Source organism: Scyliorhinus torazame, chromosome 18 (genome assembly GCF_047496885.1).
Source record: "Scyliorhinus torazame isolate Kashiwa2021f chromosome 18, sScyTor2.1, whole genome shotgun sequence".
In the NCBI taxonomy this organism is placed as follows: Eukaryota; Metazoa; Chordata; class Chondrichthyes; order Carcharhiniformes; family Scyliorhinidae; genus Scyliorhinus; species Scyliorhinus torazame.
The window spans coordinates 20786734-20805237 of NC_092724.1; the positions used below are offsets into that span (position 1 = coordinate 20786734).

The window sequence follows — 18504 nt, forward strand, 5'->3', positions numbered from 1 at the left end:
TGCTGCACTGTCAGAGGGTCAGTGCTGAGGGAGTGCTGCACTGTCAGATGGTCAGTACCGAGGGAGCGCCGCTCTGTCAGAGGGTCAGTACTGCGAGAGTGTCGGACTGTCAGAGGGTCAGTACTGAGGGAGCGCTGCACTGTCAGAGGGTCAGTACTGAGGGAGCGCTGCACTAGCAGAGGGTCAGTACTGAGGGAATGTGGCACTGTGAGAGGGTCAGTACTGAGGGAGTGCTGCACTGTTACAGGTTTGGTACTGAGGGAGTGCTGCACTGTCAGAGGGTCAGTACTGAGGAAGCGCTGCACTGTCAGAGGATCTGTGCTGAGGGAGCGCTGCACTGTCAGAGGGCCAGTACTGAGGGAGTGCTGCATTGTCAGAGGACCAGCACTGAGGAAGTGCTGCACTGTCAGAGGGTCAGTAGTGAGGGAATGTGGCACTGTGAGAGGGTCAGTACTGAGGGAGTGCTGCACTGTTAGAGGGTCAGTACTGAGGGAGCGCTGCACTGTCAGAGGCTAGTCCTGAGGGAGTGCGGCACTTTTAGAGGGTCAGTATTGAGGAAGCGCTGCACTGTCAGAGGATCTGTGCTGAGGGAATGCTGCACTGTCAGAACGTTAGGACTGAGGGAGTGCTGCACTGACAGAGGGTCAGTACCGAGGGAGTGCTGCACTGTCAGAGGGTCAGTACTGAGGGAGTGCTGCATTGTCAGAGGATCAGCACTGAGGAACTGCTGCACTGTCAAAGAGTCAGTACTGAGGGAGTGCTGCACTGTCGAAGGGTCAGTACTGAGGGAGTGCTGCCCTGTCAGAGGGTCAGTACTGAGGGTGTGCTGCACTGTCAGAGGGTCAGTACTGAGGGAGTGGTGCCCTGTCAGAGGGTAAGTACTGAGGGAGTGCTGCACTGTCAGAGGGTTAGTACTGAGTGTGTGCTGCACTGTCAGAGGGTCAGTACTGAGGGAGTGCTGCACTGTCAGAGGGTCAGTACTGAGGGAGCGCTGCACTGTCAGAGGATCAGTACTGAGGGAGTGCTGCACTGTCAGTGGGTCAGTACTGAGGGAGTGCTGCACTGTCAGTGGGTCAGTACTGAGGGAGTGCTGCACTGTCAGAGGGTCAGTACTGAGGGAGCGCTGCACTGTCAGAGGGTCAGTACTGAGGGAGTGCTGCACTGTCAGAGGGTCAGTACTGAGGGAGCGCTGCACTGACAGAGGGTCAGTACTGAGGGAGTGCTGCACTGTCAGTGGGTCAGTACTGAGGGAGTGCTGCACTGTCAGTGGGTCAGTACTGAGGGAGTGCTGCACTGTCAGAGGGTCAGTACTGAGGGAGTGCTGCACTGTCAGAGGGTCAGTACTGAGGGAGTGCTGCACTGTCAGAGGGTCAGTACTGAGGGTGTGCTGCATTGTCAGAGGGTTAGTACTGAGGGAGTGCTGCAGTGTCAGAGGGTCAGTAATGAGGGTGTGCTGCACTGTCAGAGGGTCAGTACTGAGGGTGTGCTGCATTGTCAGAGGGTCAGTACTGAGGGAGCGCTGCACTGTCAGAGGGTCAGTACTGAGGGAGCGCTGCACTGTCAGAGGGTCAGTACTGAGGGTGTGCTGCAATGTCAGACGGTCAGTACTGAGGGAGTGCTGCACTATCAGAGGGTCAGTACTGAGGGAGCGCTTCACGGTCGGAGGGTCAGTACTGAGGGAGCGCTGCACTGTCAGAGTGACAGTACTGAGGGAGTGCTGCACTGTCAGAGGGTCAGTACTGAGGGAGCACTGCACTGTCGGAGGGTCAGTACTGAGGGAGCGCCTCACTGTCAGAGGGTCAGTACTGAGGGAGCGCTGCACTGTCAGGGGCTCACTACTGAGGGAGTGCTGCACTGTCAGAGGGTCAGTACTGAGGGTGTGCTGCACTGTCAGAGGGTCAGTACTGAGGGAGTGCTGCACTGTCAGAGGGTCAGTACTGAGGGAGTGCTGCACTGTCAGTGGGTCAGTACTGAGGGAGTGCTGCACTGTCAGTTGGTCAGTACTGAGGGAGTGCTGCACTGTCAGAGGGTCAGTACTGAGGGAGCGCTGCACTGTCAGTGGGTCAGTACTGAGGGAGTGCTGCACTGTCAGTGGGTCAGTACTGAGGGAATATGGCACTGTGAGAGGGTCAGTACTGAGGGAGTGCTGCACTGTTAGAGGGTCGGTACTGAGGGAGTGCTGCACTGTCAGAGGATCTGTGCTGAGGGAATGCTGCAATGTCAGAACGTTAGGACTGAGGGAGTGCTGCACTGTCAGAGGGTCAGTACTGAGGAAGTACTGCACTGTCAGAGGGTCAGTGCTGAGGGAGTGCTGCACTGTCAGAGGGTCAGTGCTGAGGGAGTGCTGCACTGTCAGATGGTCAGTACCGAGGGAGCGCCGCTCTGTCAGAGGGTCAGTACTGCGAGAGTGTCGGACTGTCAGAGGGTCAGTACTGAGGGAGCGCTGCACTGTCAGAGGGTCAGTACTGAGGGAGCGCTGCACTAGCAGAGGGTCAGTACTGAGGGAATGTGGCTCTGTGAGAGGGTCAGTACTGAGGGAGTGCTGCACTGTTAGAGGTTTGGTACTGAGGGAGTGCTGCACTGTCAGAGGGTCAGTACTGAGGAAGCGCTGCACTGTCAGAGGATCTGTGCTGAGGGAGCGCTGCACTGTCAGAGGGCCAGTACTGAGGGAGTGCTGCATTGTCAGAGGACCAGCACTGAGGAAGTGCTGCACTGTCAGAGGGTCAGTAGTGAGGGAATGTGGCACTGTGAGAGGGTCAGTACTGAGGGAGTGCTGCACTGTTAGAGGGTCAGTACTGAGGGAGCGCTGCACTGTCAGAGGCTAGTCCTGAGGGAGTGCGGCACTTTTAGAGGGTCAGTATTGAAGAAGCGCTGCACTGTCAGAGGATCTGTGCTGAGGGAATGCTGCACTGTCAGAACGTTAGGACTGAGGGAGTGCTGCACTGACAGAGGGTCAGTACCGAGGGAGTGCTGCACTGTCAGAGGGTCAGTACTGAGGGAGTGCTGCATTGTCAGAGGATCAGCACTGAGGAACTGCTGCACTGTCAAAGAGTCAGTACTGAGGGAGTGCTGCACTGTCGAAGGGTCAGTACTGAGGGAGTGCTGCCCTGTCAGAGGGTCAGTACTGAGGGTGTGCTGCACTGTCAGAGGGTCAGTACTGAGGGAGTGGTGCCCTGTCAGAGGGTAAGTACTGAGGGAGTGCTGCACTGTCAGAGGGTTAGTACTGAGTGTGTGCTGCACTGTCAGAGGGTCAGTACTGAGGGAGTGCTGCACTGTCAGAGGGTCAGTACTGAGGGAGCGCTGCACTGTCAGAGGATCAGTACTGAGGGAGTGCTGCACTGTCAGTGGGTCAGTACTGAGGGAGTGCTGCACTGTCAGTGGGTCAGTACTGAGGGAGTGCTGCACTGTCAGAGGGTCAGTACTGAGGGAGCGCTGCACTGTCAGAGGGTCAGTACTGAGGGAGCGCTGCACTGTCAGAGGGTCAGTACTGAGGGAGCGCTGCACTGACAGAGGGTCAGTACTGAGGGAGTGCTGCACTGTCAGTGGGTCAGTACTGAGGGAGTGCTGCACTGTCAGTGGGTCAGTACTGAGGGAGTGCTGCACTGTCAGAGGGTCAGTACTGAGGGAGTGCTGCACTGTCAGAGGGTCAGTACTGAGGGAGTGCTGCACTGTCGGAGGGTCAGTACTGAGGGTGTGCTGCACTGTCAGAGGGTCAGTACTGAGGGTGTGCTGCACTGTCAGAGGGTCAGTACTGAGGGAGCGCTGTACTGTCAGAGAGTCAGTACTGAGGGAGCGCTGCACTGTCAGAGGGTCAGTACTGAGGGTGTGCTGCACTGTCAGAGGGTCAGTGCTGAGGGAGCGCTGCACTGTCAGAGGGTCAGTACTGAGGGAGCGCTGCACTGTCAGAGGGTCAGTGCTGAGGGTGTGCTGCACTGTCAGAGGGTCAGTGCTGAGGGAGCGCTGCACTGTCAGAGGGTCAGTACTGAGGGAGCGCTGCACTGTCAGAGGGTCAGTGCTGAGGGAGTGCTGCACTGTCAGAGGGTCAGTACTGAGGGAGTGCTGCACTGTCAGAGGGTCAGTACTGAGGGAGCACTGCACTGTCGGAGGGTCAGTACTGAGGGAGCGCCTCACTGTCAGAGGGTCAGTACTGAGGGAGCGCTGCACTGTCAGGGGCTCACTACTGAGGGAGTGCTGCACTGTCAGAGGGTCAGTACTGAGGGTGTGCTGCACTGTCAGAGGGTCAGTACTGAGGGAGTGCTGCACTGTCAGAGGGTCAGTACTGAGGGAGTGCTGCACTGTCAGTGGGTCAGTACTGAGGGAGTGCTGCACTGTCAGTGGGTCAGTACTGAGGGAGTGCTGCACTGTCAGAGGGTCAGTACTGAGGGAGCGCTGCACTGTCAGTGGGTCAGTGCTGAGGGAGTGCTGCACTGTCAGTGGGTCAGTACTGAGGGAATATGGCACTGTGAGAGGGTCAGTACTGAGGGAGTGCTGAACTGTTAGAGGGTCGGTACTGAGGGAGTGCTGCACTGTCAGAGGATCTGTGCTGAGGGAATGCTGCAATGTCAGAACGTTAGGACTGAGGGAGTGCTGCACTGTCAGAGGGTCAGTACTGAGGAAGTACTGCACTGTCAGAGGGTCAGTGCTGAGGGAGTGCTGCACTGTCAGAGGGTCAGTGCTGAGGGAGTGCTGCACTGTCAGATGGTCAGTACCGAGGGAGCGCCGCTCTGTCAGAGGGTCAGTACTGCGAGAGTGTCGGACTGTCAGAGGGTCAGTACTGAGGGAGCGCTGCACTGTCAGAGGGTCAGTACTGAGGGAGCGCTGCACTAGCAGAGGGTCAGTACTGAGGGAATGTGGCACTGTGAGAGGGTCAGTACTGAGGGAGTGCTGCACTGTTAGAGGTTTGGTACTGAGGGAGTGCTGCACTGTCAGAGGGTCAGTACTGAGGAAGCGCTGCACTGTCAGAGGATCTGTGCTGAGGGAGCGCTGCACTGTCAGAGGTCCAGTACTGAGGGAGTGCTGCATTGTCAGAGGACCAGCACTGAGGAAGTGCTGCACTGTCAGAGGGTCAGTAGTGAGGGAATGTGGCACTGTGAGAGGGTCAGTACTGAGGGAGTGCTGCACTGTTAGAGGGTCAGTACTGAGGGAGCGCTGCACTGTCAGAGGCTAGTCCTGAGGGAGTGCGGCACTTTCAGAGGGTCAGTATTGAGGAAGCGCTGCACTGTCAGAGGATCTGTGCTGAGGGAATGCTGCACTGTCAGAACGTTAGGACTGAGGGAGTGCTGCACTGACAGAGGGTCAGTACCGAGGGAGTGCTGCACTGTCAGAGGGTCAGTACTGAGGGAGTGCTGCATTGTCAGAGGATCAGCACTGAGGAACTGCTGCACTGTCAAAGAGTCAGTACTGAGGGAGTGCTGCACTGTCGAAGGGTCAGTACTGAGGGAGTGCTGCCCTGTCAGAGGGTCAGTACTGAGGGTGTGCTGCACTGTCAGAGGGTCAGTACTGAGGGAGTGGTGCCCTGTCAGAGGGTAAGTACTGAGGGAGTGCTACACTGTCAGAGGGTTAGTACTGAGTGTGTGCTGCACTGTCAGAGGGTCAGTACTGAGGGAGTGCTGCACTGTCAGAGGGTCAGTACTGAGGGAGCGCTGCACTGTCAGAGGATCAGTACTGAGGGAGTGCTGCACTGTCAGTGGGTCAGTACTGAGGGAGTGCTGCACTGTCAGTGGGTCAGTACTGAGGGAGTGCTGCACTGTCAGAGGGTCAGTACTGAGGGAGCGCTGCACTGTCAGAGGGTCAGTACTGAGGGAGTGCTGCACTGTCAGAGGGTCAGTACTGAGGGAGCGCTGCACTGACAGAGGGTCAGTACTGAGGGAGTGCTGCACTGTCAGTGGGTCAGTACTGAGGGAGTGCTGCACTGTCAGTGGGTCAGTACTGAGGGAGTGCTGCACTGTCAGAGGGTCAGTACTGAGGGAGTGCTGCACTGTCAGAGGGTCAGTACTGAGGGAGTGCTGCACTGTCAGAGTGTCAGTACTGAGGGTGTGCTGCACTGTCAGAGGGTCAGTACTGAGGGTGTGCTGCACTGTCAGAGGGTCAGTACTGAGGGAGCGCTGTACTGTCAGAGAGTCAGTACTGAGGGAGCGCTGCACTGTCAGAGGGTCAGTACTGAGGGTGTGCTGCACTGTCAGAGGGTCAGTACTGAGGGAGCGCTGCACTGTCAGAGGGTCAGTGCTGAGGGAGTGCGGTGCTGTCAGAGGGTCAGTACTGAGGGAGTGCTGCACTGTCAGAGGGTCAGTACTGAGGGAGTGCTGCACTGTCAGAGGGTCAGTACTGAGGGAGCGCTGCACTGTCAGAGGGTCAGTACTGAGGGAGCGCTGCACTGTCAGAGGGTCAGTGCTGAGGGAGTGCGGCATTGTCAGAGGGTCAGTACTGAGGGTGTGCTGCACTGTCAGAGGGTCAGTACTGAGGGAGCGCTGTACTGTCAGAGGGTCAGTACTGAGGGAGCGCTGCACTGTCAGAGGGTCAGTACTGAGGGTGTGCTGCACTGTCAGAGGGTCAGTGCTGAGGGAGCGCTGCACTGTCAGAGGGTCAGTACTGAGGGAGCGCTGCACTGTCAGAGGGTCAGTGCTGAGGGAGTGCGGCGCTGTCAGAGGGTCAGTACTGAGGGAGTGCTGCACTGTCAGAGGGTCAGTACTGAGGGAGTGCTGCACTGTCAGAGGGTCAGTACTGAGGGAGCGCTGCACTGTCAGAGGGTCAGTACTGAGGGAGCGCTGCACTGTCAGAGGTTCAGTGCTGAGGGAGTGCTGCACTGTCAGAGGGTCAGTACTGAGGGAGTGCTGCACTGTCAGAGGGTCAGTACTGAGGGAGTGCTGCACTGTCAGACGGTCGGTACTGAGGGAGTGCTGCACTGTCAGAGGGTCGGTACTGAGGGAGTGCTGCACTGTCAGAGGGTCAGTACTGAGGGAGTGCTGCACTGTCAGTGGGTCAGTACTGAGGGAGTGCTGCACTGTCAGTGGGTCAGTACTGAGGGAGTGCTGCACTGTCAGAGGGTCAGTACTGAGGGAGCGCTGCACTGTCAGTGGGTCAGTACTGAGGGAGTGCTGCACTGTCAGTGGGTCAGTACTGAGGGAATATGGCACTGTGAGAGGGTCAGTACTGAGGGAGTGCTGCACTGTTAGAGGGTCGGTACTGAGGGAGTGCTGCACTGTCAGAGGATCTGTGCTGAGGGAATGCTGCAATGTCAGAACGTTAGGACTGAGGGAGTGCTGCACTGTCAGAGGGTCAGTACTGAGGAAGTACTGCACTGTCAGAGGGTCAGTGCTGAGGGAGTGCTGCACTGTCAGAGGGTCAGTGCTGAGGGAGTGCTGCACTGTCAGATGGTCAGTACCGAGGGAGCGCCGCTCTGTCAGAGGGTCAGTACTGCGAGAGTGTCGGACTGTCAGAGGGTCAGTACTGAGGGAGCGCTGCACTGTCAGAGGGTCAGTACTGAGGGAGCGCTGCACTAGCAGAGGGTCAGTACTGAGGGAATGTGGCACTGTGAGAGGGTCAGTACTGAGGGAGTGCTGCACTGTTAGAGGTTTGGTACTGAGGGAGTGCTGCACTGTCAGAGGGTCAGTACTGAGGAAGCGCTGCACTGTCAGAGGATCTGTGCTGAGGGAGCGCTGCACTGTCAGAGGGCCAGTACTGAGGGAGTGCTGCATTGTCAGAGGACCAGCACTGAGGAAGTGCTGCACTGTCAGAGGGTCAGTAGTGAGGGAATGTGGCACTGTGAGAGGGTCAGTACTGAGGGAGTGCTGCACTGTTAGAGGGTCAGTACTGAGGGAGCGCTGCACTGTCAGAGGCTAGTCCTGAGGGAGTGCGGCACTTTCAGAGGGTCAGTATTGAGGAAGCGCTGCACTGTCAGAGGATCTGTGCTGAGGGAATGCTGCACTGTCAGAACGTTAGGACTGAGGGAGTGCTGCACTGACAGAGGGTCAGTACCGAGGGAGTGCTGCACTGTCAGAGGGTCAGTACTGAGGGAGTGCTGCATTGTCAGAGGATCAGCACTGAGGAACTGCTGCACTGTCAAAGAGTCAGTACTGAGGGAGTGCTGCCATGTCGAAGGGTCAGTACTGAGGGATTGCTGCCCTGTCAGAGGGTCAGTACTGAGGGTGTGCTGCACTGTCAGAGGGTCAGTACTGAGGGAGTGGTGCCCTGTCAGAGGGTAAGTACTGAGGGAGTGCTGCACTGTCAGAGGGTTAGTACTGAGTGTGTGCTGCACTGTCAGAGGGTCAGTACTGAGGGAGTGCTGCACTGTCAGAGGGTCAGTACTGAGGGAGCGCTGCACTGTCAGAGGATCAGTACTGAGGGAGTGCTGCACTGTCAGTGGGTCAGTACTGAGGGAGTGCTGCACTGTCAGTGGGTCAGTACTGAGGGAGTGCTGCACTGTCAGAGGGTCAGTACTGAGGGAGCGCTGCACTGTCAGAGGGTCAGTACTGAGGGAGTGCTGCACTGTCAGAGGGTCAGTACTGAGGGAGCGCTGCACTGACAGAGGGTCAGTACTGAGGGAGTGCTGCACTGTCAGTGGGTCAGTACTGAGGGAGTGCTGCACTGTCAGTGGGTCAGTACTGAGGGAGTGCTGCACTGTCAGAGGGTCAGTACTGAGGGAGTGCTGCACTGTCAGAGGGTCAGTACTGAGGGAGTGCTGCACTGTCAGAGGGTCAGTACTGAGGGTGTGCTGCACTGTCAGAGGGTCAGTACTGAGGGTGTGCTGCACTGTCAGAGGGTCAGTACTGAGGGAGCGCTGTACTGTCAGAGAGTCAGTACTGAGGGAGCGCTGCACTGTCAGAGGGTCAGTGCTGAGGGAGCGCTGCACTGTCAGAGGGTCAGTACTGAGGGAGCGCTGCACTGTCAGAGGGTCAGTGCTGAGGGAGTGCGGCGCTGTCAGAGGGTCAGTACTGAGGGAGTGCTGCACTGTCAGAGGGTCAGTACTGAGGGAGTGCTGCACTGTCAGAGGGTCAGTACTGAGGGAGCGCTGCACTGTCAGAGGGTCAGTACTGAGGGAGCGCTGCACTGTCAGAGGGTCAGTGCTGAGGGAGTGCGGCATTGTCAGAGGGTCAGTACTGAGGGTGTGCTGCACTGTCAGAGGGTCAGTACTGAGGGAGCGCTGTACTGTCAGAGGGTCAGTACTGAGGGAGCGCTGCACTGTCAGAGGGTCAGTACTGAGGGTGTGCTGCACTGTCAGAGGGTCAGTGCTGAGGGAGCGCTGCACTGTCAGAGGGTCAGTACTGAGGGAGCGCTGCACTGTCAGAGGGTCAGTGCTGAGGGAGTGCGGCGCTGTCAGAAGGTCAGTACTGAGGGAGTGCTGCACTGTCAGAGGGTCAGTACTGAGGGAGTGCTGCACTGTCAGAGGGTCAGTACTGAGGGAGCGCTGCACTGTCAGAGGGTCAGTACTGAGGGAGCGCTGCACTGTCAGAGGGTCAGTGCTGAGGGAGTGCTGCACTGTCAGAGGGTCAGTACTGAGGGAGTGCTGCACTGTCAGAGGGTCAGTACTGAGGGAGTGCTGCACTGTCAGACGGTCGGTACTGAGGGAGTGCTGCACTGTCAGAGGGTCGGTACTGAGGGAGTGCTGCACTGTCAGAGGGTCAGTACTGAGGGAGTGCTGCACTGTCAGAGGGTCAGTACTGAGGGAGTGCTGCACTGTCAGAGGGTCAGTACTGAGGGAGTGTTGCACTGTCAGAGGGTCAGTACTGAGGGAGTGCTGCACTGTCAGAGGGTCAGTACTGAGGGAGTGCTGCACTGTCAGACGGTCAGTACTGAGGGAGTGCTGCACTGTCAGAGGGTCAGTACTGGGGGAGTGCTGCACTGTCAGAGGCCTCTGGGCAGCATTCTCTGCCGGCAGGATTCTCGGTTTTGCCGGAGCCCGGGAGTTTCCTGCCGGCGTGGGGCTGCCCCACAATGGGAAACCCCATTGACCGGCCGAAGGAACAGAGAATCCCGCCGGCGGGTCGAGGTAGAATTGTGGCGGGGCAGAGAATCCAGCCCCTCATCTTTCGGAAAAGACATTTAACCGTGGTTCCATCTTCCATCTTGGATATAAAAGCTTCCATATCACGATTGAAAAGAAGAGCAGCAGTGTAGTTCTCCCCAGCCTCCTGACCAATATTCATCCCTCAACCAACATCACTAAATCACATTGTCTGGTTATCATCGCATTGTCTGTGGGATCTTGCTATGCGCAGCCTAGCTGCTCCGTATCACAACATCAAAACAGTGACGAGGCTGGAGTATTGGATTGGGTCTTATATGCTTTGGGGTATTCTGAGGTTGTGGTAAATGCTATTTATAAATGCACAACTACATCCCAAACCTCGCAACTGTTGCCACACATCACTGTGCAGCGAGAAGTAGAACAGAACATCCAGCTTCAGTGTGCAGCTGGTCATAGAGGACATCTCTGCCCTTGGATTAATGCTACAGAGAAATCTGCCATGCTTCTCACTAATGATTGTTCTAATGAACATCCATACTGCGAAGTATCAATGTAACACCTCCAATCACAACCCCCACCCCTCACACTCACATTGTGTGGACTCACACTTTTTAATAGCTGAGGCCATTGGAGGGGGCTGATGTCTTTGCCACTTTCTGCTACAAATTGGAGTTGGGGAGAGAGGCGAAGGCTTTCTTCTAAGTGCTGATTCTGGAGAGGGGAAATGAAGAGTTAATTTCATAAGGCAGGTTCCTGCTCACACATGAACCCATCGGAGGGTAAATGCTGGACTTGTAGGCATGTACCCAGGATGGGAAATCACAGTGCAACTTGCCTTTATATAGTGCCTCTCAGATCAGAAACGTCCCAAGGTGCTTCGTAGGGATGTAATCAGACAAAACACCAACACCGAGGTGAATAGAGAGATGTTAAGGCAGTTGACTAAAAGCTTGGTCAAAGAGGTTACAAAATAATTCCCACAGAGCAGAAAGAGGCGGAGATATTTATGGAGGTAATTCCAGAGTTCAGGGCCAAGGCGGCTGCAGACCAATGGTGGAGTGACCGGAAAACATCAGGAATACATAAATACACACCTGAATTCGCAACAGGCTCTCCCAATGGTTCAAGTTCTTTGAACATGAAATGGGACAATGTCAGATCACTAGATTAAGTCATTAGGTCAGATCAGTCATGACAGCACAAGAACATTTCAGAGAAAGATACATTCTCCTATCTTAGACAGTACTGTCAACACCAGTACTGCAGAGGAGGAATGGAGACAGGTGGTCATTTTGGACATAGCACCATTTGTCTGTTATTAAATCCAAAATACTTCCCACACAAGAATGGAAATTAAGGTCAAAAAGGAGACTACGGAGAGAGCTAAACGATGGTCTCAATGTCATTTTTACAGACACTTTTCAAAGGATCAAACAATCCATTTCAAAATCCCTTTACATTGTCCCCATCAAACACTCCCAGGACAGGTGCAGCATGGGGTTAGATACAGAGTAAACCTCCCTCTACACTGTCCCCATCAAACACTCCCAGGACAGGTGCAGCATGGGGTTAGATACAGAGTAAAGCTCCCTCTACACTGTCTCCATCAAACACTCCCAGGACAGGTACAGCATGGGGTTTGATACAGAGTAAACCTCCCTCTACACTGTCCCCATCAAACACTCCCAGGACAGGTGCAGCATGGGGTTAGATACAGAGTAAAGCTCCCTCTACACTGTCTCCATCAAACACTCCCAGGACAGGTACAGCATGGGGTTAGATACAGAGTAAACCTCCCTCTACACTGTCTCCATCAAACACTCCCAGGACAGGTACAGCACAGGGTTAGATACAGAGTAAAGCTTCCTCTACATTGTCCCCATCAAACACTCCCAGGATTGGTACAGCACGGGGTTAGATACAGAGCAAAGCTCCCTCTGCAATGTCCCCGTCAAACACTCCTAGGACAGGTACAGCACAGGGTTAGATACAGAGTAAAGCTCCCTCTACACTGTCCCCATCAAGCTCCCAGTACAGGAACAACATGTGGTTAGATACAAAGCAAAGCTCCCTCTGCACTGTTCCCATCAAACACTCCCAGGACAGGTACAGCACGGGGTTAGATACAGAGTAAAGCTCTCTCTACACTGTCCACATCAAACATTCCCAGGATAGGTACAGCACGGGGTTAGATACAGAGTAAAGCTCCCTCTACACTGTCCCCATCAAACTTTCCGAGGATAGGTACAGCATGGGGTTAGATACAGAGTAAAGCTCCCTCTACACTGTCCCCATCAAACACTCCCAGGACAGGTACAGCACGGGGTTAGATAAAGAGTAAAGCTCCCTCTGCACTGTCCCCATCAAACACTCCCAGGACAGGTACAGCACGGGGTGAGATACAGAGTAAAGCTCCCTCGACACTGTCCCCATTATACATTCCCAAGACAGGTACAGCACGGGGTTAGATACAGAGTAAAGCTCCCTTTACACAGCCCCATTAAACACTCCCAGGACAGGTACAGCATGGGGTATAGACACAGAGTAAAGCTCCCTCGACACTGTCCCCATCAAACACTCCCAGGACAGGTACAGCACGGGGTTAGATACAGAGTAAAGCTCCCTCTACACTGTCTCCATCAAACACTCCCAGGACAGGTACAGCACGGGGTTAGATACAGAGTATAGCTCCCTTTACACAGCCACTTCAAACACTCCCAGAACAGGTACAGCACGGGGTTAGATAAAGAGTATCTCTGGATACTGTGGGTATAAGTAGCTGGGGTACAGTCTCCTGTACATGGTCCCAACAAAGTTCTTATACCCCTGAAGATTTATTGGTTGTTACTGTGTCGAATATGAAACCGTTTTCAGTTGACCTTTGCAGCTGCTGCTTTCAGTTCGACACAACAGAAGAGATTTTAGAAAGTGACACTGCACAGATAGCTGAGGGTGAGGAGCCCCAGGACTATGGAATAAAGGCAGGGGCGTGAGGTGAAGCACTGCTCTCTAAAACTGCCAACACAGGCATGATAGGCCAAAGTTCTCTGTCTGTGCTATAAGTTCGTATGATTGTGTGAAAAATAAGTGGCCAACATGAAGGATATAGAAATCCAGGAAGCCGGGATGTATTTAAAGAGTGATGCATCGCGGGTAATAAAAGATGAAAGAGACACATCTTCAGGACCTTGTGGTTTTCAATGCATCAAATTGAGAAAAAAAATCAAGAAACTCCTAATGCACAAATCATAATTCTCTAAACCCAGGAATTGTAATGTTGCATTGTGAATTTGTCAGTGCTCAGTGGTGTATCGGTAATATCATTGAACTAGTAACCCAGTGAGCCAGGCTGTAGCATGGCGGCCACAGGTTCAACTTCCACCACAGCAGTTAAATGTAATCAATTAATCTGGAATTAAAAGCTAGTCTAATTGTGACCACAAAACCAGTGTTGATTGTCGTAAAAACCCACCTGGTTCACTAAAGTCCTTTAGGGAAGGAAATCTGCCATCCATACCTGGTCTGGCCTACAGGTGACTCCAGGCCTACAGCAATGTGGTTCACTCTTAAATGGCCTAGCAAGCCACTCAATTGTATCAAAACTGCTAAAAGTTCTAAAAGGAATGAAACCAGTTGGACCATCTCGCGTCAACCTCAGCACCGGACATGACAACTGCAAACCCAACCCTGTGGACCCTGCAAAAACCTCCTAACATCTGGGGGCTTGTGCCAAAACTGGGAGAGCTGTCCCACAGACTGATGGAATCATACCTTACACACAAAGTCCTAGACACCACCATACCTGGGTACGTCCTGTCCCACCGACAGCACAGACCCAGCAGAGGTGGGGTGGTATAGAGTTCAGAGCAAGTTGCCCAGGGAGTCCTAAACATCAACTCTTTTCAAAACATAAACGTTATAGCAAAACTTTCAGTTAAAAGTTCTCAGACCGACACCAGTCCTTTCCTTTTCGCGAAGTCCAGCGCTTCCTCAGGTGACTCGAAATAGAAATGTTGCTCCTCGTATGTGACCGAGGATACAATAGCCCGAACTTCACATTTATCTTGAAAAGGGTCGACCTGATCTGGTTAAGCCCCACTCTTCTCCTGGCCACCTCCACACTCAGGTCTTGTTGTCCCATTTACGGTCTCCCATTCACGGCTTCCTCGCGAGTGCTCTGTGAGCCTTGTCCACCTCCAAGGGTCGGGGGAATGCCCCATCCCCCAGCAGCTTCTCAAACATACCCGCTATGTATGCCCCAGCGTTTGCTCCTTCGGATCCCTCCGGGAGCCCAACGATCCTCAAGCTCTGCCGGCGGGACCTATTCTCTAGGTCCTCCACCTTCTCCAGGGGCCTTTTCTGCTGGTCACTCAGCATCCCCACCTCCAACTCCACCGCTGTTTGATGTTCCTCCTGCACAGCCAGCGCCTTCTCTACTTTCTGGATCGCCCGAGCTTGGGCATCCAATCTAAGTTCCAGTCGCGCAATATCCTCTTTAATCGGGTCCAAGCAGTCCTGCTTCTGTTTGGCGAAGCCCTCCTGGATAACTTGCATCAGCTGCTCCGTTAACCGCTGGGTCGACAAGCCAGCGGTCCGGTCCTCCGCCATGCCTACTCCCGGTGCAGCTTCAGCCCAAGCCTTCTCTGTCCTTCTGTTTCTACCTTTGCGAGCACTTCTAGTCCTTCTCTCCATGCACCGATGTGGGAATTCGGTTCACAATTGCCTCTGTCATCGATTTTACAAATCAAGTCCGGTAAAGAAATCGGGGGAAAAAGTCCAAAAGTCCGACCCGAGCGGAGCCACCAAATGTGCGACTTACTCCTTCATAGCCACCGGAAGTCCTAAACATCAACTCTTAACACCATGGAGTCTGATGGCATCAGGTCAAATGTGGACAAGGAAACCTCCTACAGATTACCACGTACCCTCCTCGCTCAGCTGATGAATCAGTACTCCTCCATTGAGGGTAATCTCCATTGTGTTGCGTTGCACTACCACCGTGCTAAATTAGATAGATTTTAAAAAGATCTAGCAACACCAGACTGGGCATCCATGTGGACCACCAGCCGCATCAGAACCAGAATCTGTAACCTGATGGCCCGGCATATCCCGCACTCTATCATTACCACCAAGCCAGGAGATCAACCCTGGTTCGATGAAGAGTGCAGGAGGGCCAGGAGCAACATCAGGCAGACCGAAAAATGAGGAGTCAACCTAGCGAAGCTACAACACAGGACTTCTTGTATGCCAAACATCAGGAGCAGCAAGTGATAGACCGAGCTAAGCATTTCCACAACCAATGGATCAAATCTAAGCTCTGCAGCCTGGCCACATTCAGTTGTCAATAGTGGTGGTCAATTAAACAATTCGCTGTAGGAGGTGGCTCCACAAATATTTCCATCCTCAACGATGGGGGAGACAAAAAACACTGAAACATTTTCAACAATCTTCAGCCACAGGTGTCACAAGCAGGATCCATCTCGGTCTCCTCCGGAGGTCCCCAGCATCTCAGATGCCAGTTTTCAACCAATTCAATTCACTCCACGTGATATCAAGAAACAGCTGAAGGCACTGCATTCTGCAAAGGCTGTGGGCCCTGACAATATTCCAGCAATAGTACTAAAGACCTCAGGGATTGAGAGATTTGGGGACCTATTCATCCAGGAGGGCTTTCCGACCTTGGAGGCACTAGAGGAGGAGTTTGATTTTCATGGTCATGAACTGGTTTTGGTACCTTCAGGTACGGGACTTCGTACAGAAGAAGGTTCCAAGCTTTCCTCGCCACACCCTGAGGGGACTACAGGACAAAGTGATGTCAAAAACAGAGATTGGAGAGGGGAGGGTTTCGGAGATACACAAGGAGTTGATGGAGTGGGAAGGGGCCCCTATCAGAGAGGTGAAGAGGAAGTGGGATGGGGAGCTGGGAGGAGAGCTGGAAATTGAACTGTGGGAAAACGCCTTGAAGAGAGTCAATTCATCCTCGTCATGTGCCAGGTGTAGCTTGATCCAGTTCAAGGTGGTCCACAGGGCCCACATGATGACTGCTCAGATGAGCAAGTTCTTTGAGGAGGTGGAGGACAGATGTGGGGGTAGCCCGGTGAACCATGTACGTATGTTTCGGACATGTCTGAAATTGAAGGGGATTCACGGATGTTATGTCAGATGTCCTGGAAGGGAGGGTAACTCCGAGTCCAGAACTGGCAATATTTGGGGTATCGAAAGATCCGGGGGCCGGGGGGGGGGGGGCAACCGTTCATCGACTTCTTCAAAGAAAATTGAACATCAGCAGTAAGGGAGGGGGGAGGGGAAAAGGGGGGGGGGGTGGTGGAGGAAAACAGGAGGCATGGCAATGTTAGATAGGGACATGGAACTTAGTATACAGATAATTAAAGAATAGGGCGGGGGTAGTAGGGGGATGTTTTCTTCTGTTTTTTTGTTCTTTTAGGTGTTTGGCGTGTGTCGGCCCGCACGGTTGTTTAAGAAATGTTAAGCTGTGAAAATTACAAATGCTTCAATAAAATATTTTCTGAAAAAAAAAGTACGAAAGACCTGTGTTCCAGAACCTGTCGTGCCCCCAGCCAAGCTGTCCCAGTACAGCTACAAAACTGACATCTACCTGACAAAGTGATGAATTGCCAAGGTGTGTCCTGTACACAAAAAGCAGGGCCAATCCAACCCAGGCAATTAACACCCCATCAGTTTACTCTCATCATCAGTAAAGTGGTGGAAAGTGTTGTCGACAGTGCTATAAAGTGGCACCGACACAGCAATTGCCTGCTCACGGGGGAGGGTTATTCATCCCAAGGAGGAGAAAACATATGGGTGGCATGGTAGCACTGTCGCCTCACAGTGCCAGGGTCCCAGGTTCGATTCCCGCTTGGTCACTGTCTGTGCGGAGTCTGCACCTTCTCCCCGTGTCTGCGTGGGTTTCCTCCGGGTGCTCCGGTTTCCTCCCACAAGTCCCGAAAGATGTGCTATTAGGTGAATTGGACTTTCGGAATTCTCCCTCTGTGTACCTGAACCAGGTGCCGGAATGTGGCGACTAGGGAATTTTCGCAGTAACATCATTGCAGTGTTAATGTAATCCTACTTGTGACACTAATAAAGATTATTATTATTCATGGCAAGGGGAGGACGAGGCCACCATGGCTGACAAGAGAGGTCAGGGTCAGCATTAAAGCAAAAGAAAAAGCATACAATGTGGCGAGGATTAGTGAGAAGCCAGAAGATTGGCAGGCTTTTAAAAGCATGCAGAGGACAGCTAAAACAAAATAAGGGGGGGACAAGATGAAATATGTGTAAGCTAGTAATATAAGAGATTGCAAGAGTTTTTCTCGATATATAAAAAGAAGAGAGGCAAGAATGGACATTAGACAACTGGACAATAAAGCTGGAGACGTAGTAATGGGGAACAAAATGGCAGAGAAACTGAATAGGTTCTTTGCATCAGTCTTCACGGTGGAAGACACTAGTGGCATACCAGAACTTCAAGAGAGTCAGGGGCAGACGAGTGTAGTGGCCATTGTTAAGGTGAAGGTGCTGGGAAAGCTGAAAGGTCTGAAGGTGGATAAATGAGCCAGACCGGATGGACTAAACCCCAGGATTCTGAAGAAGATAGGTGAGGACTTGGCGGAGGCATTGGTGGTGATCTTTCGGGAATAACTGGAGTCAGGGTGGGTCCCAGAGGACTGGAAAATGTAACACCGCTGTTTGAGGGAGGGAGGCAGAAGACAGGAAATTATAAGCCGGTTAGCTTGACTTCAGTCGTTGCTAAGATTCTTAAGTCCATTGTTAAGGATGGGATTGCTCAGTACTTGCAAATGCATGGTAAAATAGAGTCAGCATGGCTTCATCAAGTGGAGGTCATGCCTGTTAGAATTCTTTGAGGAGGTAACGAGGAAGTTAGACAAAGGAGAGCCAGTGGATCTGATCTATTTGGATTTCCGGTAGGCCTTTGACAAGGTGCCGCACAGGAGGCTGTTAAATAAGATAAGAGCCCATTGGAGACAAGGTACTGGCATGGATAGAGGATTGGCTGACTGGCAGAAGGCAGAGAGTGGGGATAAAGTGGTCAATGTTGGGATCACAACTATTCGCGATATACATTCTGGAAGAAGGAACTGAGGGTATGGTTGCTAGGTTTGCAGATGATACAAAGATCTGTAGAGGGGCAGGTAGTGTGGAGGAAGCAGGGAGGTTGCAGAAGGACTTGGACAGGCTAGGAGAGTGGGCAAAGAAGTGGAAGATGAAATACAATGTGGAGAAGTGTGAGGTTATGCACTTTGGTAGGAAGAATAGAGGTATAGACTATTTTCGAAATGGGGAAAGGCTTCTGGAATATGAAGTACAAAGGAACTTAGGAATCCCAGTTCAGGATTCTCTTAAGGTTAACGTGCAGGTTCAGTTGGCAGTTAGGAAGGCAATTGCAATGGGTTAGCATTCATTTCAAAAGGACTAGAAAATAAGAGCAGGGATGTACTACTGAGGCTGTATAAGACTCTGGTCAGACCCCATTTGTAGTATTGTGAGCAGCTTTGGGC

General features: G+C 53.1%; 2 protein-coding genes across 6 annotated transcripts in view; both read right to left on the reverse strand.

The window, feature by feature from the left end:
- The window catches only part of LOC140395019 (3',5'-cyclic-AMP phosphodiesterase 4C-like), a 762139-nt gene that overhangs the window by 235963 nt on the left and 507672 nt on the right, over window positions 1-18504 (reverse strand). The window lies entirely within an intron of this gene.
- LOC140395020 (small conductance calcium-activated potassium channel protein 2-like) overlaps window positions 1-18504 on the reverse strand; it is a 188122-nt gene that overhangs the window by 104343 nt on the left and 65275 nt on the right. The window contains exon 3 of one of the 2 annotated variants that reach the window (XM_072482339.1): window positions 10556-10675. The exons of the other annotated variant lie outside the window; for it this stretch is intronic. Coding sequence (XP_072338440.1) covers window positions 10556-10675 — 120 coding nt within the window. The remainder of the gene's footprint in view (window positions 1-10555; window positions 10676-18504) is intronic. 2 annotated transcript variants of the gene reach the window in all.